We start from the raw sequence: 26,870 nt of genomic DNA, 5'->3' as shown, positions 1-26,870 counted from the left end.
AATAAGTTAACCGAGTTTTACAAGGAGGCAAGACCAGTCTCCAGTGAATGAAACCAAACAAAACTCCAGTATTTTGAAACATAAAATCTGCTTTTGCACCAAACTGAGTGCCCTCTGCCTAGAATCCTTTCCTTCTAGTGTTTTCTGGTAGAAGTTCACTCTGATTACAGATTTCTACTGGCATGTTTAAGTCCTCCTGTCTGCCTGCTCACTGGTACTTTTTGTTAAGTTGTAAAGTTGTGCTTCCTCTATCACAACTCTATGTGAAGGTTTGTATTCACTGTTACCTCATCACATATAGGTGGATAGTGCCATGCAATGAAGCTGGAAAAGGGGCAAAGAGATTGAATTGTGTAAAGCACAGGCCGTACTAAAATCAAGCAACATTTTAAGCAGAGCAATAATAGGACCTAATTTCTGTTTTTAAAGACAAAGGACATGGCTGATTGTAGACTGAAGGAGGGTTGGAGAAGTAGAAGTCTGATGGGAGGCTACTGTAGCAGGGGCTAAGATGAAGGTGGTAGATGCAATAAATGGATTCATGCTGTGGAACCTTTAAGATTTGGTAATAGTGGGTTAAATATGACAATAGGGACAAGCTAAAGGTGACCTCTGGTTCTTGATTTCTTCCCCATAAGATAAGGCAATGACAAAAAAATAGCTGAGTATAATACGAACAGATGCCGCACACTATACACATGTATGCATGCACACATACAGAGCAAAATGACACATAACCACTAACAGTTCAGTATAAATGAGTTATCAGCCATACCTCTGTTTTCAAGTTGTTTGTCAGTTCAGATACTCCCAGAACATTTATATTGCCTAATGAAAATCAAAATGGTTAACACCAATTTAAGAATTTAATTGCAAAATACATCTTATTTATTTACTTTTTTTTTTACAAAACATATATACTTATTTGGCAGACCAAGTTGTCATCTTACAAGGAGAAACCAAAGGAAGGTTTGCTGGTTTACCTCACTGTAAGTAGAAATGGGATTTTTTGTGTGAAAGGAATCTGAAAAGTGGAAGTCATTTGCTCATTTGCACAGTTAAGATGGCTGTCCAAATAAAAAAAGGATGCCGTATTATTTGTGTAGTCATGCCATCCAACAGTATCTTTCTGTGGTCACACCCAAACTGTATGGAATCACTGAGACATACACCTAATCGAGGTGATTTTTGACTAGGTTCTCTTTATTTGCTTCTTGTGGGTAGAGCAACACTGAACACAAAGTTAAAAAGAAGCGAGGAAGACCCAAAGATCATGACATTTCTCAAGTGGACGATCAATTTTACTTAGGTTTTGCCTCTTTATCCCCTGTCCTTCTGTAGCTGTTGCTTGTCCGGTTTCCTTCATTTGCCTTACATAATAGATACCAAAGAAAAGTTCCTCCCCCACCCCCCCTTCCCCAAGAGGCTGCAGCCCTTTTGTCCCTAAAAAGCCCTTCTAGGATGTGGCATGGCTCAAGTGCTACAGCACTTACCTAGCAAATTCTAGTTCAATCCACATACGTCACATCACACATATCCTGCAACTTTTATTTTCCAAGGGAAAATGAAAAGGGGAGGGAGAAGTGAAAGACCACAACAATGCCTGAGTCGTAAAAACTTTCCAAGTGTTCAATTTACTCCAGGCTAAATTCAATGGAAAAGTTTAGTTATTTTAACTTGTGACATCATGTATTGTCTACGTAAGTTCACATAATGAAGAGGACTAAATCAACCTCAGCTTCCTGAGGCTAAGGTAGATGATAGCTAAGGTCAGTTTCAATTTAAAAATCTAAGATGCCACAATTTCTACCATCAGAGTGGAAAACCAGGCCAATGTCACGTGAGCTTCTATATCTAGCCCATGAGCTGTCTTTGCCTTCTTACAATACAACACTAAGTGCTTGTCACACTAGTGTTACTTCAAGCTTAGGTACAATATACGTCTAGGGTCACAGAATCTGTTCACTATAGCGATACACTGCATAGAATATCTGAAATGGGATGGTATAATAAATGACGGGGATTGTACCCTTGAAAGATATCAACTACTTCTAAATGATCAGCAGTCTCTCGTTTACCAAGAGGGAACACATGTCCCTTCTCTCTCATTTTCTGAATGTCAGTACTGAGGCTTGAGCTCTGAGCTCAGAGTCTGAGCAATGTCCCTGCGTTTTCTGGCTAAAGGCTAGTCCTCTACTGCTCTGTAGCTTTACTTCAGGCTTTAGGCTGGTTAAATGGAGATGTACCAGGTTGGGCTGGCTTTGAACCACAATCCTCAGATCTCATTTTCCTAACTATCCTCTCTTTACAAAAAATTCTAAACCCAAATAAACTTGTTTTACTTGAACAGTGAATACACTTAACAAAATAATAATAGAGGCTTAGAGTAAATTTGGTGGTAGAATGCTTTTCTGGCATTCATCAGTCTGGGTTCTATCCCCATTACTGAAATAAAAACACAAATAAATGAATGAACCAATGAATGAACAGGAAATCTGAAGAGCAAAGAGGTTTAGACACTTCTAAGTCATTACAGTTATACTTCTCTACCTGTGTTCTCCTGTCTCTTCTCTCTCTCTCTTTTTTTTTTTGGCCAGTCCTGGGCCTTGGACTCCGGGCCTGAGCACTGTCCCTGGCTTCTTCCCGCTCAAGGCTAGCACTCTGCCACTTGAGCCACAGCGCGGCTTCTGGCCGTTTTCTGTATATGTGGTGCTGGGGAATCGAACCTAGGGCCTCGTGTATCCGAGGCAGGCACTCTTGCCACTAGGCTATATCCCCAGCCCTGTCTCTTCTCTCTTGACACGAGAAATGGGTCTAAAATTTTAACTCTGTGTGTGTGTGTGTGTGTGTGTGTGTGTATGTATGCCAGTTGTGGGGCTTGAACTCATGGCCTGTGTCCTATCTGAGCTTTTGTGCTCAAGGCTAGTGCTCTAACACTTTGAGCCACACTGACATTTCCAGATTTTTAGTGGTTAACTGGAGAATCTCATGGACTTTCCTGCCTGGGCTGGCTTCGGACCGTCAGCCTTAGACCTCAATCTCAGCCTCTTCAGTAGCTAGGATTACAAGTGTGGGCGACCAATGCCCAGCTTAAAATGTTAACTTTTTAAACAAAAATATATTTTTAGAGACGTCCAGTCTTCAACTTAGGAGAATTATTTTTCAAGATTATGTAAGGAAAATATTGTGAAAATTGCCTTAAGTGAAATATCATTGTAGAGTGCAGCCATACAGTTAGACACTCACCTGTGTCACACGTATTTTCACAAGCAGGAAGAGTGGCCTCAAGGTTCCCTTCTCTGTGGTGTGACTTCCTTGTGCCAGGACTGTGCCCTGTTTTCTCAGCAGATGCTTCGGCAGTCCCTCTGTCACTGTGATCACTCTTTGGAGTTAGATCCTTTTCACATTTCGGAGCAGTTGGAGGTGCATGGCAGGCAGCTGGAGGGATAGCTATGTCTGAAGGCGCAGTTTTGGATTCTTGGCCTATACTGTCCTTGCTGGTAGTGCTTTCCAAGTTGTCCCCAAGTCCCTGTGGCTGAGGAGGATATTCTGCAGGGTCTTTGGTGAGTGGTATGTTGTCAGCTGTGTTAGCACCAGTATTTATTGCAGCCAAATGGTGACTACTGAGAGAGGGATCTACTGCCGATGTCTGCTCTGGTCCTCTCGGATGGACAGGTGAGTCAGCACTCTTCTCCAAGACCCTTTCTGCTGAACAACTGGTTGAATTACTGTCCCTTGTCACCTGTGCCTCTGGGCTTTTGTCGTCACTGTGAATGGCACTCAGTGTTACATTCTTCTCTTCTAGCATAGCACTACTGTTTTGTCCTCTTGGTGTGAATGGGCCTTGGCCAGGGCAGTCCTGGCTGTGTCTGTCTTTCTCTTTTGCACATAGAGCACTTGACTGGCTTTGCCCCACAGAGGGCTGGTACAGGGATTGCCTGCCCCGGCCTTCCGCTGTGCTCACTGGCAGCACAGGGCCCGCGTCCCTGCCTCCTGAGGATGGTCCGGCATGCTGACAGTTACTCTCAGCCATGAGGCTGGGCATGGGAGCCTCGCACTTAACTTTTCCAGTGGCTAGGTCATTTCCTGCTGGGGCGTGGGCGGCTGCCGGCTTCTCTTTCTGGCTGCCCAGGCCAGTGCCCGGCGGCACACACTCCGCCGTGCTGGTGGAGATGATGGCGGCGTCGCTTGAGTCTTCTGCCCTCTCACTGGGGGCCTGGTCTTCACCCACGGGGACAACGCCAACCATGACCGCTTCGCGTCCTTCAGAGGTGCTCGTGGAAATCATGGCGGTGTCACTTGTCTCCTCTGCTAGTGCAGCTGAGGGATGGACTTCTTTCCGAGGGGCGCTGGACACGGCTCCCTCACAGTCTTCCACTGAGCTGGTGGAGATGACAGCACTCCCATCTGTGAGAGAGGGTGCGTTCCCACTCACGCCGGAAACGGAGGCCTCATACTCTTCTGCTATGCTGGTGGAAATGAGAGCGCACTCATCCTTTTCTTCCTTGCTGGTCGAGGCAAGAGGGTGTTCAGCTTCTGTGGGAGCACTGGGCATGGGCACCTCAAAGTCCTCGGTGCTCGCCCGGGCTGAGCCTTTAGCTCTGTCATCAGTGGTGGCGGCTGGCTGCTGACTTTCAATACATTTGATGTCGACAGCGCTGGAGATGGGCCCTTCAAACTCTTCCCCTATGCTCGTGGAGATCATGGCACATTCGTCCTTTTCTTCCCTTCTGCTGGCGGTGAGTTGATTCTCATTCCCTGAAACGGCACTGGGCATCGGGGCCTCAAATGCTTCCATTTTTTCTCTGGCACCTTCCACGTTTCCTTCAGTTCCCAGAGTACTTGAATGTCCTGTATCTACAGCCATGCCTACCTGAGGGGTGTACTCATTGGTTGTACTGGTAGAAATCATCAATCCTTTGCCTTGACTTTGACCCCCAGCTGAGCTGTCTTGGGTGGAAGGCTCACTGGCTGTGGCGGCCATGCGGCCATCACACTCTTGGATTTCTACCGAGGTGATGACGCCCTCGTCTTCTTTTTCACTTAGGGATGTGTGGTCAACTTCACATTCCGGGACTGCCCCAGACACAAGAACATCGTAACTGCCCCCGACCAGGCCGGTGGTAATAGTGCTATCTTCACCCTTTTCCTTCCTCCCCAGGAGACTATCAGTTGGATCAGCACCTGCGCTCGTCATGGGGCCTTCTGGAAGTGGGGCCATGTCGCTCTTGGCTGCAACCGCACTGGTCACGCTGCTCTCTACAATCCCTTTGGCACTGGAGCAGATCTCCATGTCTTTGATTTCCTTCTGGGCGCCGCTCATGCTATCAATGTTACTTTCATTGGCACTCATGACAGTCGCTCCGGCTTCTGTGTCCACATGCTCGACTGTAGGACCAATCTGACTATCTTCCCCTTCTGCGCTCTCGCAGATTCCTTCACCTATCCCTGTGCAAGTCGAAGCGTGGCCAATTTCATTTCCTCTCCCAGTACTAGTCACAACACCTTCCCCTTCATCATCTTCTTCTTTTGCACCTGTACTGGTCACAATGTCTTCATCATCACAAGGGCTGGTGGCTACTAAGGGTACCTCAGTGTTATCTTTGGCAACTGTGCTGTCCATTGCACTCTCTCCACTTTCTTCTGTCTCAGAACTTATGGCGTAGCCTTCGCTGCTGTCTTCCAAGCCAGTGCAACTTGCTGGTCCTTCCCCATCTTCTTCTGTTATGCCCGTGCTGGTGACTGCACTCTCCCCTTCCATACTGTCATTTCCAGAACCATCTCTGCTGGGGATGGAGCTTGTCCCAGGGGGTGTGTTATTATCTACCTGGACCACATCTGCACCTGTAACCATGTGCTCCCCTTGGGGCTCGGCCCCGGTTGCTGGGCAGATAACCAAGTTATCATTTCTGCCTTCTGCTCCTGTACATGTCACAGCGCCCTCTGTTTCTTTTTTGAGATCCATCCGTGTTCTGTTTCCCTGGAACCCAATGATGTCTTCACTGCTTGCAGATCCTGCTCCTATTTCTGTCCCTGCACTTGTAACTGCTCCATCGCTTTCAACTTCACTAATGCAAATAACAGTCCCCTCAACGATTTCTGAGTCTCTGCCTGAAGAACCATCACACTTCTCTTCCGAACCTGCACTGGTTACGGCATCATCTTTTTCCTCGGTCACAGCACTGTTGACGCTGACTTCCGTTTTCACTGTATCAGCAGACACAGGGCCTGCTGCTCTGTCTTCTGATTCTGCCACAGTACACTCTCTGCTTTCTCCCTCCTTGGTGCTTGTGAGGAAAGTCTCGCTTTCTGCAAATCCTTCTGTGACAACACCCCCACCTTCTTCGGCTGCAGCAAAAACGGTGCACTCACTGGCTTCCATCCCAACCCCTAGGGGATTGTTTTGGGGATGTGTACCTATTATAAAGCCTTCGTCTGCCTCGATGCTGGTGCAAGGCAAAGCCATTCCCCTCTTTCCTGTCTTTAATGAAGTGGTGGTAGCACCCACAGCCTTTACTGGGTTTAAGGAGATGCCTTTGTCCTTCTCTTCAGTACTAGTAGCAATAGAAGTCTCTTCGGTTCTACCAGGTCCAACAGCTTCCTTTGGAGTTTTCCCATTCCTCTGCTGAGACACAGAGGGAGCAGTGTCACCTCCAGCGCTGGTGTTTATGTCATTGTTTTCAGCCCTTTTCTCAACATCAGTCGGCAGTGTTTTCATTTCAACCAAATCTTTATGTTCAAGTTCATCTGTTTCAGCATCTTTTTCGGTACTTATGCCTACTACAGGATTAACAGCAATGTCATCCTTCTTGTCATTTTCCATGGCTGTCTGCTTTAAATTAAGCTCTGCATTTAAGTCAATTTCTTTCTTGGCTGCATCCACAAAGCCAGCTTCTTTGCCAGCATTCTCATTTTCCATCATCATGTCCATTGACTTGCAAGCAAGACTAGTATTTACTTTCTCTTGTTTATTGTCTAATAAAGTGGCTGGGTGATCTTCTGAAATGTGTTTCTTGCCAGCTGTGCTTGATTTTCCTGATATATTTACTGTGAAATCATCACCACTTTCTTTGCCATAACTTGTCCTAGAGACTTCTGATTTCCTAACAGGCAAACTTTGGTTAGCAGTATCAGTGGGATCCTTAAGGGATGTGCTGGCTATGCTACCTTCTAAAACAGTTCTGCTCAGAGGAGGAATCAGTTCTGAACCAGGAGATTCTTTCTGCGGCAAAACAGTCACTGAACTTAAGGATGGGGAGGGATTTAAGTTTATGGAATGTTCCAGAGCAGTGTCTTCTTGACCAGTGTGTTCTTCCGAGGGACCAGCTGTGCTTTTCAAGTTCTTCTGCACTCTATTATTTGCTGACAGGGCACTAGACAACATTCTGAGACTTGGCTCCGGGTCGACACTCACATCATGAGCTCCTCGCTGAGCAGATTCTTTCTCCCCAGGATTAGGTCTGGACACAGCATGCTGAGTATGAGACTTCTTGGTTAAGGTGCTGTTATGGTCAGCACGCTTTTCAGGATTGCTAGTAATTCCCATTCCACGCCCTGACTTACAGGCTGCAGTTGCTGTTTTTGAATCTACTACAGAAGTTCTTAATTCATCTTTGAGAACTGTCGTCGTTTTTGGTTTTATAGGATGGTCAGACCCAAGGTCATGCTGAGAACTATTATGGCTGCTATCTTGAGGTTTAGATCCTTCACATACATTTTCAACAGCAGCCTCAGAATCAGTTTCCATTGGTTCTTGTTCAGGAATCGACACGGTTTCACCACTTTTTTTTGGCCTCAGAAGAGAGGAACTACTTGGAGTGCCCACAGTATTTCCTGATAATTTATCTTCTCTGGTCATTTCTTGTGATAAGCTTCCTCTTCGATTTTCACTCATCCTTCTACTTAATTTTTTTTCTACGACCGAACCATTCCCTCTAGTCTTTTCATGGTTACTGTCAACTTCTTTACTGTCCTTGTCATCTGGTTTATTTTCTTCCTTCTTTTTCATGTCTTTATTACTGTGCTTTAAGTTTCTGCCTTTGTGTCCCTCTGATAACTTTCTCTCAAGTCGGGAGGCACTAGAATCTTTATCACCTTTATATTTTTCCTTTGTCACTGGTAACTTTGCTCTGTGGCTAGAGTCTTTCTGTGTACTGTGTGCTGAAGAAGCAGCACTCTCTAACCCATGATCAACACCGGATTCTTCTAAAGGTCTGTCTTCAACTTTAGCCTTGCGTTGTTTTTCTGAATCCGTTTCTTCGGTGTTCTTCTCCTTATCTGGTTTTGGAGTGACTGACTGTTTTGTGATACTTTCTTGTAGCTCTGTTTCAGAAACCTTTAATTGTTTACCTTGACTTTTTGATTTAGACTTCAACACAAGTTTTTCATCCAATAAGCTCTTTGTTCGTCGCCTCTCTTTGTGAACGTCTTCTGGTTTTAAACTACTTTCTAAGTTAGTTGAATCTGTCTCACACTTATCTTCTGAGTAACTTTCGCTTCTTCTTTGTGCTGGGACACCATGTTGCTTGGAGCTGGAAGAATCTTTCTGCAATTTAGAATCACTTGATCTCCTGGATTTGTGCTCTGCCTTAGTTTTGTCAGATGATATGTGTCTCTCTTTTTTATTTTCTTTACGCACATTCTCATCTGTTTTTATAATATATTGAGAAACTGGCTTTCCATCTTTGCCTAATACTGATAATTTCCTTTCATTCCTATGTTTACTTTTTCGTTCCGCTTTCTCATCTGAAGATACTTTAGTTTGCTGATTTTGCTTCTGAATAGTTTCTTCTACTTTTAGACCTTTTTCAGAGTGAAGTTCAGCCTCATCACCTGTTTTCTGTACACTGTCACCTTTATACTTGTGTTTTGTAGGCAGTTTTTCTTCTGAAGGAGTTTTTTCCTTTTCAGCCTTCTCTTTAGATTTTACTTCTTTCTTAGGTAAGGTTTTCAAATGTGGAATTTCAGAGTCATCTTTCTTTGGATGTTTTTCATTCTTAAGTGAGCTTTTCTGTTTCTGGGTTTCCTCTGTTCCACTTTCTGAGCGTTCCAGTTGCTTCTTCCCATCTCTGGTGTCAGTTTCTTCTGGTGCCCCATCCATTACCACGGGGGTAGATGTCCGTCTTTTATGTTCTCTTTCTCCTTTGGATTCAGTTTTGTTTTCGTCAGTTGAATGCAAAGATTCTGAAAGTCTCCGGGTAGGTTTACTTGGCTCGCCTTTTGCATGGGCATGCTTGAGCTCCTTTGAAGAGGATCCCTTTTCCTTTTCACAGTGCTACACAAAAGCAAAAGTTAACATATGAGAAACACCAAAAATCAATCTATAGATTCTAACTGAATATTTGGAGATCATTAATATGTTGAGTGCTAGTACTTATGCAGAACTTTACTCGGTCCTCTCTCATATACAGGGAAGCTGAAGCTCAGTGGGACTTCCTGATACTCAGGCTACAAGTAGCTGTGCTAGAAGTCAGATGATCTTGTTTTGAGCTTAGTATTCCTCCCACCATAGTATAGGCAGATTCACATGTTAAGATTCTTCCTGAAGTTTATCCATGCACTTAAGAAACTTCCTTGAATCTAAACTGTGCCATAACAAATAATCACTAAATTATTGGGTTTTCCAGGAAATGTTAAGATATTTTAACTACAGAATTATAAACATGGATGTTTGAACAAGGATTCAAACCTAAAGTCAAGTTTGTCCCAAGAAAATCATCAAAATGGAAAGAAATGTATTTACTTAATATAGTTTTGTTATGATCACATTCTGAATATAATGTAGGTGTGGGAAGGAAGAGTGGAGAAGTAATCATTATCTAGCTAAAACGAGCTGGGCACTAGGGGCCCACATTTGTAATCCTAGTTACTCAGGAGGCTGACATTCGAGGATTACCAACTGCAATTCGCCCAGGAGGAAGATCTGTGAGATTCATATGCAATTAACCACCAAAAAGCCGGAAGTGAAGCTGAGGCTGAAGTGACAGAGGTTCAGGGACAGTGTCTAGGCCCTGAGTTCAAACCCTAGTATTCGGTCCACAACACCCCTTTCCCCTGACTGCCACTCCCTGGCAAACACAACTTACCAAAGTGAGAATTCAGGCTATACCAGAACGGGAGTGAGTTTTTACTCAATGTGGAGGTCAAATATGGCAGTCCACGTTTTACTGCAAAGGACTATTTGACCAAAGAATGTTTGAGATAGGGCTTGATTAAGACTTACCTCATTTGTTTTGAGAGTCTCTTTGGAATCTTCTTCAGACTGTTGTTTCTTTTTGGAATTCTCATCAATGTTCCTAAGCAGAAGAAAGCAAAGTCAAATATGAGCTTTCAGTCTAATGGAAGAACTTGTTATGAAGGCTGAAAAGAAAAAAAACAACCTTTTCCTTTACTAAGAATACTTCAATCATAAGTGGACACTTTTTAAACTTCTAAAAGTAACATCCTTAATCAGGGCAAACATAATTCAAATAAACTGACCTTGATGATAGAGGAATAGTATGGATTCAATTTTCACATTTGGAAAGTTTGCCATTTGTTGAGTAAATAAGGAGGCCTTTTATATTCAGTTCAGTAAATTTATGAATACATCACTGAATTCAAATTCAATAAATTACTGAATTCTTCAAATTATCAGCTCACTTACTTTGAAGTCTAGAATTAAGTTATAAAACTGCAACTTAATATAACATCAGAACTGTATGCCACGCCCAATGACTTCATATTTTCAAGACTCCTTGGGCTTTCAAATTCTTATATCATTAACCATATGTTAAAAAAGAACTTGATTCAGACCCTGGGTTAGTGGAAGAATCATGGGAAATTGGTAAAAATAACTGTGTGGAAAGGCTAGACAACAGATGCAATCATTATCCCAAAATAGAAAGTTTTTTAGTCTACTTCTCGAGGATCCATATATTCTATGAAACTCTAGGAATAACTGTGTATTAATGGATGTAAACGTTTTCTGCAGAAAAGTGCTAATCTACCAGATTATAAAATTAAAACATACTATTTTGAAATTATATGTATATATATTTTCATTGCTTATTCATGTAATAGGTAAGCATAATAAAAATGAAACCTTAAGATCTTTAAAAAATATACAGTAAACATATGGGATATGACTTTCTACTGTTGTTTTCAACATCTCCTCTGAGAGCATGCCAAGAGAGTATTACAATTTGAACATGGCCTGTTAAAAACATGTACCGTGAATCTTTCTTTCTTCTCTTGCTTAATGCTACTTTTTTCTCTAAAACCTTCCGTTCTTTAAGGACTTCTTTAATTCCAGGGGCTTTAGGTTCCACATTCTTTGTTGATGACTCTTCTAAGTCTATGCTACTTTTTCCTAGGAAATAAAGCAATTAACAAATTGTATTTCAGAAGAGAGTTTTAAAGACAGTGTTGTGTTTCATTTTCTCTAAGATTTTATACTCAGTATAAAAATGCAAAATGGTGTTGAATGGTTCTTAAGTTTTGCTAGTAGCAACATAATACAATTTAATTGTGTTTCATGCAATACACCAAAGAAATGAGGTCAAATAGGGATTGTGGGATGAAGTTCTGTGGAGAAGAAAATGCTTACCATGCATGAGGTCCTGGATTTAGTCTTCAGTGCCACAAAAGCAAACAAACAAGCCCTCCCAAAGTAGCATGAAGCATAGGTTAATTCCATTAATATCACTATTATTTGTGTTAAAAATCATATCCCAGTGATAATTCGTTCTATCATTACTGGAAAATACATTTTTAGCTCATCGTTGGCATAACTTGTGACCAGATAGAATGCTTAACAGTACCATAAGAAACATAACTAAACATACCAGAATAAAAAGGAAATCCTGTACACTTGAGAACAGATCATTTTCGGTAAGGATGTGTCATAAGTAGTGTAAGAGTAACTTGGAAATCACATATTATTATAGCTCAATATAATAAAAGTATCTGCTATACCTTGATTCTTGGCTTGAGAAGACTTGGTCTTTTCTGCTTTTTGTTTTCGTTTTTCTTCAAGTTTCTCTCTATTAATTTGCCTTCTTAAGAGCCTCTCTTCTTTTTCTTTAGCCTAAACCCACGAAATACCCTGATAGATTATTAGGCAAGAGCAAAAATAAGAAAATATGGAACAACTTTTAGGCCTGGTGTATATGTTCAATGGTAGAGAGCTTTTCTAGCATGTGTGAGTTACTGGGGTCAATCTTTAGGACTATAAACGTTTTCGTCTGTTCTTCAACTGTTCATACAAATTATGGAGATCTGCAAAATACATACACACTCTGTATACACACATACTTATGTGTGTGTTTTACTTCAGAGGCTATCAAAAAGAACAAAAGAGACAAACATGAAAAATTTCCATTATGTTTTAAGAAAGCTATTTGTTTAAAGAATGAGAAAGGTATGATTTTGATATATAGTGGTTTAAAATTGGGTTATTCCAATAAAAAGATACCTATGAAAATATGAAGCATCACATGTATATAGGTAGGTCTCCATGAATGTTCAATTGTCCTTCCAGAAACTGAAATACAGATTCAAGTAACAGGATTGTTCTACAACTTTTGACTTGGTCGGACCCTGCCTTTAGACTTTCATTTTTTTTTTCTGCTCTCATATTTTAAACCAGGGAGAACTCATATTCATATTTTAATGTTTCACAAATTGAAAATTGAAGTCTGTCATTTAGATACGATAGAATAAAAACTTTCCTTGAAAACATTTATAATTCAGTGTCACATTTCATAACTGAAAGCCTTTTCAAATCCAAGAAATAGATAGATTGTATTTCTCTATCAATGTTATGTTAATGGATGCATAATACATCTTTATATGACTTGATCCACATTGATCCAAACATTTTTATACCACGAAATGTTTAGGTTGTTACCACTTATTCATTTGTATAAGTAACAATAATACAAACACCTCTGACATATGTTTCTACTCGCTCGGGTTAAATGATAAGGATCCTGAAGGCAAAACTTGTATGTCTCCTTATACACAGAATATGTAAACCTCTCATCCTAATGCAGAAGACTAAAACAATAAGAGATTGAACTGGACTTACAATAGACTGTCGCCGCTGTTCTACAGTAAGCTCATCATCAGAATCACTATAGTACTTTGAATACAGAAATGGTTTGTGAACATAAGCATGACGCACACTTTTTGCTTTTCCTTCATTCAAATCACTGGTTTGAGCTTTTGTTTTATTCTGTTTGTTCTTCTCTTCATCTGGAAAACAGGGGATAGGAAGAAGTATGTTTCTATGATTTCAGTGCATTAGGTAGTACAAGCAGCAAGAGCAGTGTCAATGTACATAAGGACATTTAACATTTTAAAAGCTAAAATTTTATCCTTATCAGTATCAGTAGCTTGAACAAGGTACTTTGGCTCTTATATGCTGCACAGAGAAATAAAGTAAATAATTTGATTGTACAACTAGACCTTTGCTTTACTTGGGTATGATCTAGATGTAATAATGGGAAGTATCCAGTTAGAGGTTAATTGGTGGTTTCTGATGCTGCTCTTCAGAATATGAAATGTACTTTTTCCTGGATACAAACAAAAGAATGAAAGATGGGCCAGACTGAAGAAGAACACCTGTAGTGTCAGAAGGTCCCAAATGTTCCCACTCTTTTCTCCCTACGGATTCTATCCAAAGACACCAGCAAATTTATACAATGCTCAATGGGTAGGAAATGGCAGATACTATTCAGTTAATTTTAAAGTCACAAGATTTAACCATGGGGTAAGGAGCAACAAAAGGTACAGGTTAGAGACAGACTCAAGTTAAGAGTTCTGTGCGGACGCTCATGCGCCATGTGACTTCACACTAGCAATGCTTTCGGTGACTTTTCATCTGGTGACTTTTTCATCTGTACTTATGCTTCCAGGATTATGGGGAGGACTTCAGGTGTTTATATAGACGGCCCTTAGCCAGCCTCTGAAACACAAAGTACTTTGTCACAATTGGGTGTTAAACAATGTGTAGAATACTCAAATTGAATTCAGCTTGACCAGAGAGGTCTAACCTTTGCTCTTGGACTCTGAGAGGTTACCTCTAAGCCTTATAAATGCTGCTCCTGACTGAAGGACTATTGTTTGCCTGGTGAGGTCTTGAGTAGAACCAAAAAAGTTTAACACATAATTTAGGGTGAGTGTTTTGGGTCTTAAAAGTTATCAGGTTGACCTCGGAGAGGTAGAGATGAGATTAGACACAGAGGCAGTCTACTATAATTCTGCAGCCCCAAGAAGTTGGGGACCAACGCTCCAGGGAACTCAAGATGACTCTTGGTGTATTATGAGACATGAGTGCTAAGGAAATAAGGCTGTCCACAGCACCGAAGTGAGGACAAATGGAAGCTCCTTCTTTGGAACTTTCCTGGATTTTGCCCTATTATCTGTTCTCTTACCTGATTTTTATCCCTGTCTCTCAGTCGTAATAAACCCTGTCCAAGTATATATCAGCTTTTGGTGGGTGCTGTAAGCACTTCCAGAGGCTACTGAATCTAAGGCAGGACTTGGGGTCCTGAATTTGCAACTGAAGCCAGACATGAGGGTGGTTTTGTAAATTGTGCTTTTCGTCAAATGTCATAGACACAAAAATACCATTTTCATATTCATTATCTTGCCTCAATCTTGTAATAAATCCCAGAGGATGGAGTCAAGAAATGAAGAACCAAGTCTTGCTGAGGGTTAGTAACTCACCAAGTTTGCTCACACAGACAATATTGGAGCTAGGATTCAGAAAGAAATCAATGCTTTACCATCAGATGCAATCTCTCCTTCCTCCATGCTATCAGACATTACAACTTCCTCCTCAGTGTCTTCTTCAAAAGATGAAAGGTCACTGGTATGAACAGAACTAACTGTAATGTCTGTAAGTCCATCCACATCAGAATCTATCAAAGAGGAGTCTTCAAGGAGAAAGTCAAAGAGAAAATAAAATACCTGTTATAAGAATCTACTCCAGTTTTATAATAAAAACTTAAAAAAAAAAGAATCTACTCAAAGCCCAGTTCCTAAACTATACTGAAGTTTATGCTTTAAATATACATCAGAGAAACTAAACAAGTAAACAAGGTAGAGCTGTTTCCAGGAAACACAAACTAGTATCTAGTAAAAATAACTGCTAATTTGTGTTTAAAATGACACACACAAAACCAAATTTTCTGTAACTATTTCCTACCTAATAATGTAAAGATTAGGAATATAGCTAAGTTGCTTGAAATATGCGAATAACTTCCATGATAAACTATAAAGTCTGTATTTTCTTTTTAACTTTCTCGGTGAATAGACACAGCCTTATAGAGAAGACATAAAACAGTTACTGCCGTTTTTTTCAGGGGAGGTTTCCCTTTGGCAATGTTGGGGTTTTGAATTCAGGGACTTCCCTTGCCAGGTAGGCAAGTACAGACTTGAGCTATGCCCTCAGCACTTTTTGCTTTAGTAATTTTTCAGATAAAATTTTGTGTTTTTTGGCTGGGTCTGTCTTGGACTTCAATTCTCCTAACTTGGATTATATTGATATGCACCATTATACCTATTAGCATCTTCTCTGCTAATTCCTCCCCCGTCCAATACTATGCTTCTAGTTAACATTTCCTACAGAACTGGGATTACAGATGTAACCCCTCTGTGTCCAGTTTATTTATATTTATTAGTTTTATTTCTTTAAAGAAAAATAAGTTTCTGAGTTCTGAAATAGACAAAATACTTAAATTTGAAGCCAAACTTGATACTTCCCCTCTGTTCCAGACACTTTTTGCTCTTTAAATTGCTGTTGTTTTAGAAGTTTTTAATGTACCTTCTTTTGTCCCTTCAGCAGTTTTAGCCTTACTAGTATTCTTTTCTGAAGGAGGTTTTGAACTCTCTACTTCTTTGTCCTTTGCTTGTTTCTCATCTTTTACTTTTTGTGTCTCTTCATTCCTTTTGGAGTGGTCAAACTTCTTTTCAATCTTTTCCTTCTTGTCTTTCTTTCTTTCTCCTTTTTCATTGCTCTCTGGTTTCTTTTCAGCTTTGTCTGTGGATTTGTTCTTTTGGTCACTGCTTTCCTGTTGAGCATCCTTATTTAGCAGAACTACGCCACTGTTCTCTTTTGTGTGGTTTTTAACTTCTTCACCTTGACAGGGAGCATCACTGAGTTCTTCAGACTTGAGGGCAGTTTCGAGGGTTTCCCCTCCAGAGTCAGGTACGGCCCTTTCTTGATCAGCCACGTCCTCTGACATCTTCTCTTTGTCAGCACTAAGGTCGGGGCTTGGCTGAAGGGAGAGCTTCCTGGATACTCTCTCACTACTCTTGGCATTGGGCGTTTCTGTGGAGGCCCGGGCAGCATTAGCTTCTTGGTTAAGAGAAGTTATGGTTTCTAAGATCGACATAGCATCACTGGCGACATTAGCACTGGGCCCAGGAGCAGGGACACCTTAAGAGGAAAAGAGAATTTTGAATAAATTGAGATAGAGGCTAAACACCTCTCCTGAATCAACACTATCTACCACTCTCATTTTTCGGTCACTCATATGTGTTCAGACCATCTATGTGCATCAGGGGCTAGTACTGGCATTTGCATTCGGATCTCTCTATTGCCCAGAACACACAGTATCTTTGGAAGGGTAATGGCAAGTCTGAGCACAGTTTAGTTCCCTGAGAAGAATGTCTTTTGTTAATTATCTTAGCGATTCCCCTATTGTAATACACACATACGCACATAACACTACTTAAATGATTTTAAGCTATATTAAAAAAAAAAAAGCCAGTTAAGGAATTTGGGTAATATTTGACGTAAATACAGTCTCAGTAGAGTAGCCAAATAGAAAATGCTCTAAAGAACCACATGTGACTTGATTCAAGAAGAAAAGCAATGGATCTGACAAGCAGTAAAAGCAAAGCACCTTGTGTAACGACGGAGGAGTCTGGTTTCTCGTCATCCGGGACGGCACTGCCACTTGCTTCCTCTTTGTGATTTAGTGTGGCCAAAAACTCATGCACAGCTTTCTCTACCTGAGGTCTGAATGTGTGGTTGATCTTTGGATCCACAACCTGAGAAATAATTCGATCGATACCGGATTCCAGCATTCCTGATCTGAAATATAGGATATTTTACAGGAAAGTAAATAAATAATTTAAATTACATTAATGATTTAAAGCAGAATCAAAATACACGGATTACATATATATTCTTCTCTAAATGGTCCCAACCCATTCATCTAGATATAGAAAGTATAGGCAAAATAGGTTTCATGCTAGGGTGGTATTTTGGTATACTACACTATACAAAAGTTTGTAAACATCCCACCACTGTGTTACTTGTCAAAAAATAAAACAGACAATAAAAATATGACAAGAACACCTTTAAACCTGAGCTGGAATGTAGCTGGGGAGAAGAGTATACCTAGCATGTGCAAGTCCTGGTTCCAATTACCCAGAACTGTAAACAAAACAAAACAAAACAAAAACTCAACAACAAAAAGAACCAAGCAAAAAAGAGCAAGCAACAGTCCTACAGACCAAAAAAAAGGAGCAATACCTTTCTTACCACCCTGCCAATAATAGCAGGCAGGGACAATCACTAGATCTGAGTTCTGGATCTAAAATAAATCCATGGGCTCTTCAAGTAACTCCCCCACCCCGCAGCAAGTCAGGGGTTTGAACTCCGAGCTGCACCTCCCGCTCCAGTGTGATTGCTTTTAGAAAACAGAAACATGTCTTTTATAATAGGGTCTGCAGAAAAAGTGAACAACATATACAAAGTATAATTTAATCCAATCTTTAAAAAAAAGAAAGAAAACTTTCAGGAAAGTAAAACACAACCCAAGACTTCTGGCTTTATTTTTATTATCTTTCTACTATAAAAAGCGGATGACTTATTCATTCAACAACTATGTTATGAGTGTCTTCTACATAACAGTCACCACCCTGACCACCACCAGGCAGCTACAAAACAGACTTGGTCTCTGTCCTTGTTGGCGAGGTCAATGTAAAGAACTAAAATACAAAATGCTAGGCACGAGTATACATCAGAAAGAAGAAACAATCAGATGTTCAAGATAACCTGGGAACACTCCACAAAAGACAAGGAATTTAGTCTGAGTCTTGGTTTTTGAGAAAAAAGGGTATAGAAAGGCTCTCTATGTTGAAGCAATATTATGTGCAGCAAGCAGGAGAATGATAAAGGCCACATAAAAAGGATGCTGAATGAAGGTGCCTGAACAAGGTAAGAGAACGGAGTGGTGTTGGAACATGGGAGAGGCAGTCGTTTCCAGCTCCGAGGACTCCATCTCCCTCTACGAATGGAGATGGCTGTCTTCACAGTTGACATATGCTATTTATGCACGCAGCTCTGTCTAGAGTGGAGGATGAGTTAGATTTTTCACTTCCTGAGGCTTCTTTGCAACCTTGTGATCCTATTTAAGTGGGCCAGAGAGAAATGAGCCAATGTGGCATAAAGTAGGTTACCTGCTTTAAGATTAAAAAAGCAAGGAGCAATCCTACAAACAGTGCCTTTAAAATGTAGCAAGGTGAAAAGTAATAAAAAAAAAGATAAAGGAATCCTACAACTGTTCTGATTAAAGGCTTTATGTACAAAGGTACAAAAAAACCACAACCCTTGTACTCTATAATTATATTTTATATTTTCTTCTCTGCCTATCTTGTCTTTGATTGCCAATAGATAAATTACTATTACTTGTAGTTTTCCCCACATGGAAGTCAATGCTGTGATATACAAAACTAGAATCCAGCTGGGTGCCAGTGGCTCATGCCTGTTTTACAAGCTACTCAGGAGCCTTAGATCAGAGTATTGAGGTTTGAAGCCAGCCAGTGCATAAGTCTGTGAGACTCTATCTTCAATTAACCAGCAGAAAGCTGGCTGGAGGCATGACTCAAGGGACAGAGCATCAGCTAGACAAGCAAGTCAATCCCAGGAAAGCAAAAGACACTGAGTGTGAACCCAGGAACAAGGGCAGGGAGGGTAAGGTATGTAGTCCTGCACTAAGACCACACTGCTTTTAGTGGGCTCCCTGCGGTACAGCGTGGCGTGGCTAGAACTACTTCACCAGCGTGGGAGTCTTTGTTTCAAGGGCGGAGCTGAAACCCTGGCAACTGGCATTTTACTCGTTAACGTTACCTCCTTGTCTTCCTTTTAAATTCTGTTAAGATCGTTATTCAAAACTATCTAGGATTTTCAGATTCTGTTTTATACATGAATGACTAAATAGAATAAATATTTCTCTCCTACTGAATTAGGAGTTTAGCAGAACCATCTGAACTTACCAGTGCTAGATAGCAACTTCAGATGGCAACCTAACAGAATCAACAGAATATGTATGACTGTATATGAAAAACTGTTAGAAGTTACGTACTTATTTACATGGGCTAGTCCGTTCCTACATCATCACTTTCCTTATAGCTAGATAAGCTCTTTCTTTAAGGAAGTTTTCTCTTTGCTGTGGAGTTTTGAGACAAGGTATTTGCTAGGCAAAGCATTAAATGAGAGAATTATATAGTTAGTATGATCCTGTATAAATGTGTGTGTGTGTATGTGTGTGTAAGTGTGCACACATGTGCACAATGTCAGTAATGCTCCAGTTCCTATGCTGTTTGGGTAACTTCTCCTGAAGGCCTTTGCAGAAATGAGCAATCATCCCAGCCTGACAGCCAATAGACACTGTCTAGTCTCTTCTTCCGGAAGCAGCTTTTACTTTTCTCTAACAGGTGTTATTATGCAGGCCTCTAATCTTCTGATCTCACCCAGACTCGTTCACAGGCTGCTCAAGCATCCTTTAAAATGTAGACAACACAGCTACTGTAAAGTTCTCTTCCCTTTTATTTACAAGGAGACACAGTCCAAGCCCCCAGGTTCCTGGATTCTAGTATTACATGGGGATAAATGGTTCTTTTGAGGTGTGAATTTTTATTTCTGGGTCTTCCTGTGGCTTGGAATATCACACTACATTGGCTTTTGATTCCTATGTGACAAGAGGGAATTAAGAAAGGGCAGGTATAAAATGGACTGTCTGTTTAAAAGTTACATTTCATTCTCAAAAATGTGCTTAAATATAAATATTTGTCAAAGCAGGAAGACTTGATATTCTTTAAATAACATATCCGTTGTGTGTGTGTGGGGGGGTGGAGACTGGGATAGATCTTTTTGTCTTGGCAAATATATTCAAAAAACAAGTGCAAGATTGTAAATCAAAAATATTTTTTGGAATAAATCTGATTTTTTCCCCCAGGATTTTTAAACATTCCAGCTCTTACTCTTTTCTCTTATGTTCACACAAAATGACTCAAGATCTAAACATACCCTTTTCCCCCCTCTATGTCACTAAATAGAAGACTTCAAAATCAGCAAAACGCAAGTCAAAAGGGAGCAGCTGTATTCCAGGACACGGTCTCAGATCAAGGGAGAAGTTTTAATTTCAGTCATCTTTATAGTGTCTTTATTTGTAAAATAAGAACAGTTAAGCATATTATATCTTGGGTTTTTTTTAGCATGTTATTTCTTTCAAATATTTCTATAGGGTTTCAAGTATTTGTACATCTTTTCAAATCTGCAGGACAAATGTGAGTAGGCTGTACTACAAAATTATTCTGCATCAGATGGGCTAGTAACATTGAACCTGATAAAACTGTCGCACCAGGAGGTGAGTAAGTATCTCTGTGAAATTCCTGCTTTCCCACAAAGCAAGTTAAGAAATCTGAAAGCCTGCCTAGGAGCTCTTATCCCATGACTTACTTGAGCACTTGCTGTCGAATGTTATTTCTTAGCTGGTTCTTATTGAGGCGAGGACTCCAGGTATGAGTTGCTAGGTGGTTTGCCACGAAGTTATCAACACGCTGTCTGAGATTCTGATAGGCAGGCTAGAAAGAGAAAAAACAAATATAAATGTCAAAGACCCCTAAAGTGATACAGGACCAACACCTGTGTTGGCAATGCGACTGACTACCTTTAACAACGTCAAAATCTCTTAGAGTGTCAATAAACTTTCACAGCGGGCGATAATTCTACTTATAACACTCATTCAAATACTGCCGATTTTGTCTAAGACAAGAGAATACAGAAAGAAAACCTTGTATAGAAAATGGACTGAAAAATAAAACACAAATACTGTTAGATGACTAGAAATGAAGAAAGGGAGAGAAAGGGAGAAAGTAATCCTTAATTGAAAATGTGGGATTACAGGTGGTAATTCAGCTTCAAAGTTGCACAATGTATCTGGCATGCAACTGGCTCTCTTTGCAGACACAACTCATATAGGAAAGGAATGTGGATGAGAAGATGTAAGGTCAGAAGCATTTGTGGAGAAGAGAATTGGTTGGAGAAGAGAATACAAAAAGAAATGAGGTTTGAGACATCAATTGAGTTCAGTGCTTGAAGGCTTAAACTTCTGTATAAGAAGTCTGAAAACAGGGGGTCAAGAATGGAAATCTACTTCAAAAATGAACTTCATGGAAGTGGTGCCGTGGCTTACGCGGTAGAGTGCTAGCCTTGAGCTGAAGAGTTCAGGGACAGTGCCCAGACCCAGAATTCAAGCTCCACGACTGATCAAAAAAAAAAAAAAAGGCAGGGCTGGGGGCCTTGCTCAAGCCAGCAACCAAGTGAGTCCAAACTCCAGGACCACTAGAAAGAAAAAAGAACAAACTTAGTGATATGACAGCTAGAGTAATAAAGTTTCGTGTGGGGTGGTGGGATGCACTCAAGGGCAATGGGTCTCGTCCAGGAGCTATTTCAATCTCCCTTGTCCCCAAGGGGGCTTTTGGCAGTGAGAGAAACATTTTTAGTTGTCACAACTGAGGGAAGTACTGCTGGTATCTACAAGTAGAAGACAGGGAACAGTCTGTAGTGTCCAAGGCAGAGGACAGTCCCCAGGCAAGAACTACCCATTCCAAATGTCAATAATGTTACAGAGGCAGAGAGAAGACACGCAGTAGCAGTACATTGTTCTCACTTAAAAGGACACTGCCTAGGAGGAATGCATGATCACTCGGAAATGCACTCAGTACCTGTAAGTTACTTTCTCTTTTCTTCACTTTTCCCCATGTTCTGATATTTTCCCCATTTCCCTTTTAGAGTTTACAGTCTAGCAGTTCTTGCGCACCAAGCATTCTTTCTGCTGGTCCATCTAGCAAACTTCTCACCTTCAGAACTCATCTAAACCTATGAGGTCATCACTGTACATCCATGTAGCTCTTCCTTCATGTCCCTACTGTCTTCCATACATACCACGTTCCAGCAATTCCTGCTCTGCTTTGTATGTTGGAGAAGGGGAGATATTTGCCTCCCAATGAGGTGTATGGCTGGTTCTCTTTCTCCCATAAGTTTTGTTCTCACACAGAACATCATACTGCATGGCAGATAAGCAACTGAAACATTGCTGTGAGAAGAGGCAGTCTCTGTCTCCAATACAGGGTGATAAGATTTTATCCCCATGAGACCAAACAAGTGTATCCAAAGTTTTGGGCCTTTGCTCACATCTACTTTCTACTCTCCAGGAAAGTCGCACTGTTGTTTCTCATGCTCCTCTCCATTTACAATGTGAACCGAAACAAATTCTTTCTCTCCAGTGAAAGCAAAAATCAGGTTTTCATTCACATATTCAAAAATGTAACCAACATTGATAAGACTTATATATCACATTGCAATTAGCGTTTTACACTCCCCATAAGATGTTCACATTTGAACTACCGAACTGTTAATTTTTTGTGAGTCCAAGTTCTCTTTATATTAGCAAACGCTGTCAGCAGTAGCATCAGAATACATCCAGAACCCGATTGCTTCCTACATTTTCTACTACCAGGCTGTGCAAGGCATCCCATCTCTTGTCTGGATTACAGTAACTGATGCCCTCTCTGCCCTGCCTGCCTAAATTCTACTTTCCCATAGAGTACAGTATACTTCCTAAAATCAGAGTAACTACAAAATTTGCTACCCAAAGTAGATCAAGAACGAGCATAAAAGAGAACATTATGAATACTGCCCATGGCCAACCTACCTACAATTCAAGCCAGATGGGTTTTTCACTGAAAACCTACCTACGGCCTCTCAGTTAACACACACAGAAAAGCAAAACTATTAGTCAAGCATCCAGAGCTTGCTAGATCGGTGACGGGAAGGAAAGGCATATCCAGCTCTCAGCGGGTTCTGCTTCAGGTCTGCTACTTGGAATGCAGCCACCTTATCAGTTCCTTTAGGGACAGCTGAAGCCTTTCCTCAACAACTTACTCAAAACAAAGAGAAAGCCTCACACCCCGTGTCTGCCTTTTTCGCTCCTACAGACCCAACACAAGTTATTTAGCAGCTATTTTTCTCTTCCAGGCTATAAGTGTCGTAACAGCAGCAGGACTTCTGGTGTACAGCTGTGTCACTGTTGCCCAAAACAAGTCCCTGGTACACAGGGGCACTCGGTGACTGTTATCTGGATGAATAAATTGGCCAGAAGCCTGTTATAACAGAAAACAACAACAAAAACAACAGCAACCCCACTAGGCTTGCTTCCAATGCCTAGGACCTGGTAGTACACAATGGGAGAGGCTTGGAGTGGCTGCTTCTTGCTTGGATGAGAGTTGATGTGCCACAGACAGAGAGAGCACCATCTTGGTGAAAGGCTTGGGAGACCTCAAGGTGGTGGGCAGGAGATGGGAATTTTATCACCATCTGGGGAAGCTGACTTTTGTACTTCTCGTTTTGGTTTAGACACATTCAGATGGCCAAATTTGCTCTAGTATAGCATCTGGCATATATCAAATGTCTAGAGTCCGAAAAAATATACGCAACTGATATAATCCAGCTACTACTACAACCCTGTATGCTACAGTTAAGACGAGGGATATTTGTTTTACTTTTTTATATTTTCAAGCTAACTCTTTTGCCCTTATTCAAATGAAAAAGGAAATAAAAAAACAAAGCTGGGCATCAGTGCCTCACACCTGTATCCTATCTACTCAGAAAACTGAAATTCAAGACATTCATTTATTTAGTTGCTTTTTTTTTTTTTTGAGTGAGCCCAAGTAGGAAAGTCTATGAAACTCCGATCTCTGATTTACCATCAAAATGCCAGCAGTGGAACTGTGGCTCAAGTGGCAGAGGGTTAACTTTGAACACAAAAAGCTCAGTGCCAGCAACCCGGCCCTGAGTTCAAGCCCAAGGACCAGCACCCCTCCTTGCAAAAAAAACCAACAAAGCAATATCTTAAATTGAAACCAACACAATAACCAGTGAAGGGAGAAGAAAAGAAGAGAGGAAGAGAAAGTAAAGGTGAAATGGGGCAGTGGACTGTGAAGCCAATGGACAACCATACCTAGGAGGGCGACTTCAGTTCTGCTCCTCCCATCCCTGAGCTCCCTATGCATTAATTAGGGTGAAACTGCCTAGGTCTGAGCGTTTTCAACTATTTGAACAGTGTCTCTGGGTGTACATGTGCATTTTTCTTGGAGGGGACAAGGGCTTTCACTAAGACTGTGCAAGAATCTAAGGAACAACTGTAGCTACTCTCCTTCACCCCGAAAGTTTTAATAATCCAGGTTTCAGAGGCTCTGGCAGGGATTTTGCAGACGCAAATTATTTACTGGAGATGGGAATGAATAAGAAGTTGAGACTTACGTATTGTAGCCCTCTGTCAATCAGCATATTAAAAATTCAAGCCAAATACACAATGACATCGTGCAGGTTTGCAGGTTTTGGAGAATAGCAAAGTGCAATCTCTAATTGTAAGATAAAACTAACCAGTGTTTTGTGGGTAAATTTACCCAGTTTGGTGTAATTTTTTTTAAAAACCTATTTTTAAAAGGCAATAACGATTACTTTTAAAAAGATCTGTGCACATTTCCTAACACAAAGTAAGAAAATTGTGCATGATGTCTTCAAGTAAAATCTAGTCCTCCGTGGTACAAAAACTTCACTGTCCCAAAAAAGCACCGTTTTATAGTGAGGTCTCCATACCGGGGTCCTCAGGGAGGAAGGGAACCTCAGATTTCAGTGGTTCCCAGAGGACATGATACACTGTTGCAGTTTGGAATCCACCCCCACCCCTTCCTTTCTTTAAAAAGAAAAAAAAAAAGGACATTCAGACTCTAGTCAGTCGACAAGGAAAAAAAAAACACCACAAAAACCAAAACAACAACAACAAAAAATTTCCTTCCACCAAAACTCAAATCTAAGGGATGAATCCAGACAGAACCTCCTCAGGTTAAGGAAAAGAAAGAAAAAAAAGAAAACAAAAAAACCCTCAAAAACTTTTCAACCCAATTTTCACTTCATCTTGCTTCCAGGGTTGCAGACTTCAGTCTCTCTCTTTTTAACCTTCCTGGGGTCCTTTGTTCCTCCATTCTTGACTAAAAAGGACATTTACAGGCTCCTGTTCATGCCCCTTCACCTTTCTGGCCCCTAACTCTCTTCGGGGAGCAGGGTACTTCATTTGTTGTTTGCGAACCCTTCCTGGGGGACGGGTCCCCGTCCCCCCCCCCCCCCGCGCCCCGATATTCTCCAGAACTCCCTATTCTTTTGCGGTCCCCTCCCCTCTGCGCTCCCGGGTCAGTTCCCGATCCTCTTCTACCCTCTTCTCACCCTAGAGAAATGACTCTGGCTCGGTTACTGACGCCCACGGGTAGAATAATAATAATAATAATAATAATAATAATAATAATAATAATAATAATAATAAACGAACCCCACCATCTGCGAACCGACCGACCTCTTCACGGGGGCCCGGGGTGAGCCCGCTCACCACGGTACCTCCCGAGAGCAAGGTCTGGCCGGAACACCTTGATTTCATCGCCGCCTAAACAACAAACGAACAACACCACAAAGCAAAACCGACAAAACCAAACCACAACTCAAACTTTAAGGAGGGGGGGGGGAATAAATAAGTCAATCCAAGCCAGCGACTGGATGATACTAAGTTAATGGCAGGACAGACCCTCGGAGGGAAGAAGGAACGCGCCGCACTGGGTACTGTGGCCAGTCTCCCTGGGGGAGCAATGACAGGTCTGCTCGCCGGGCCGGTGCCAATGCCCGAGCCCGGGCAGTGCGGGGCGCCTAGTGGGCTCTTCACCCACCCCGGGGTCGGTTAAACGAACGCGAGGGTCCCGGGTGGGGTGGGGGGAGGGAAATGAATGAGCGCGACCGGCCGGACCCCCCCCACCCCCCCGCGCGCGGCGGGCGCCCAGCGGCCCAGGGTGGGCCGGGTCTCCGGGTGGCGGTGCGCGGCGCCTCCGCGGGCGGGGTTGCCCACCCGGGGACGCCGAGGCCGGCCCGCCGCGGTCCCCACCCCCACCCCCCGACCCGACCCCGCACCTTGGTGTCCACGTCGGCCAGGCAATCCCTGCGGAACTGGTCGAAGAGCCCCTGGCTCTTGAGGTGGTTCACGATCATGGCCACCAGCTGCGGGTCCCCGGCGCCCGCGCCCGCACCGCCCGTGCCCCCCGCGCCGGGACCGGTTACGGGGCCCGGCGGCGGCGGCGGCGGCTGCGGCTGCGGCGGAGGAGGCGGCGGCGCCGGCGGCGGAGGCTGCGGCTGCGGGTTGGAAGCCATGGCGGCCCGGGGGGACGCGGGGAGCGCGGGGAGCGCGCGGAGTCCGCGGAGCGGGAACCCTCGGAGATCCCGCCGGTGTCGCACGGAGCCGACGGGATGTTGTCACGGAGTCAGCGGGCCCGCACACCTACCCGGAAGTGAAAGGGAACGGAGGGAAGGAAGAGGCGGCGACGGCAGCCGCGAGGGGCCAATCGCGGCCGCCGGCCGGGAGCGGGCGCTCTCGCGAGACTGGGCTGTGCCGGAAGTGGCCGCGGTGACCGCTGCCCGGAGCTGAGCTGTTGGGGGCACCGGTGGGGTGTTTTGGCTGACTCGTGGGGCTCCTGGGGGCGGGGTGGGG

At 42.4% G+C, this 26,870-nt stretch overlaps 1 protein-coding gene across 1 annotated transcript in view; it reads right to left on the bottom strand.

Annotated features, from left to right (window-relative positions):
• The window catches only part of Bod1l1 (biorientation of chromosomes in cell division 1 like 1), a 48,290-nt gene extending 21,636 nt beyond the window's left edge, over window positions 1–26,654 (bottom strand). Inside the window, exons 1-11 of the mRNA XM_048363830.1 lie at window positions 26,297–26,654; window positions 20,741–20,865; window positions 16,896–17,086; window positions 15,812–16,426; window positions 14,772–14,921; window positions 13,070–13,236; window positions 11,956–12,067; window positions 11,212–11,350; window positions 10,223–10,295; window positions 3,247–9,274; window positions 776–828 (exon numbers count right to left, since the gene is read on the bottom strand). Coding sequence (XP_048219787.1) covers window positions 776–828; window positions 3,247–9,274; window positions 10,223–10,295; window positions 11,212–11,350; window positions 11,956–12,067; window positions 13,070–13,236; window positions 14,772–14,921; window positions 15,812–16,426; window positions 16,896–17,086; window positions 20,741–20,865; window positions 26,297–26,533 — 7,890 coding nt within the window. The 5' untranslated portion in view covers window positions 26,534–26,654. The remainder of the gene's footprint in view (window positions 1–775; window positions 829–3,246; window positions 9,275–10,222; window positions 10,296–11,211; window positions 11,351–11,955; window positions 12,068–13,069; window positions 13,237–14,771; window positions 14,922–15,811; window positions 16,427–16,895; window positions 17,087–20,740; window positions 20,866–26,296) is intronic.
• Between the last annotated feature and the right edge of the window lie 216 nt (window positions 26,655–26,870).

Source organism: Perognathus longimembris, chromosome 16, assembly GCF_023159225.1.
Source record: "Perognathus longimembris pacificus isolate PPM17 chromosome 16, ASM2315922v1, whole genome shotgun sequence".
Lineage (NCBI taxonomy): Eukaryota > Metazoa > Chordata > Mammalia > Rodentia > Heteromyidae > Perognathus > Perognathus longimembris.
This window is presented reverse-complemented; position numbering and strand designations above follow the sequence as displayed.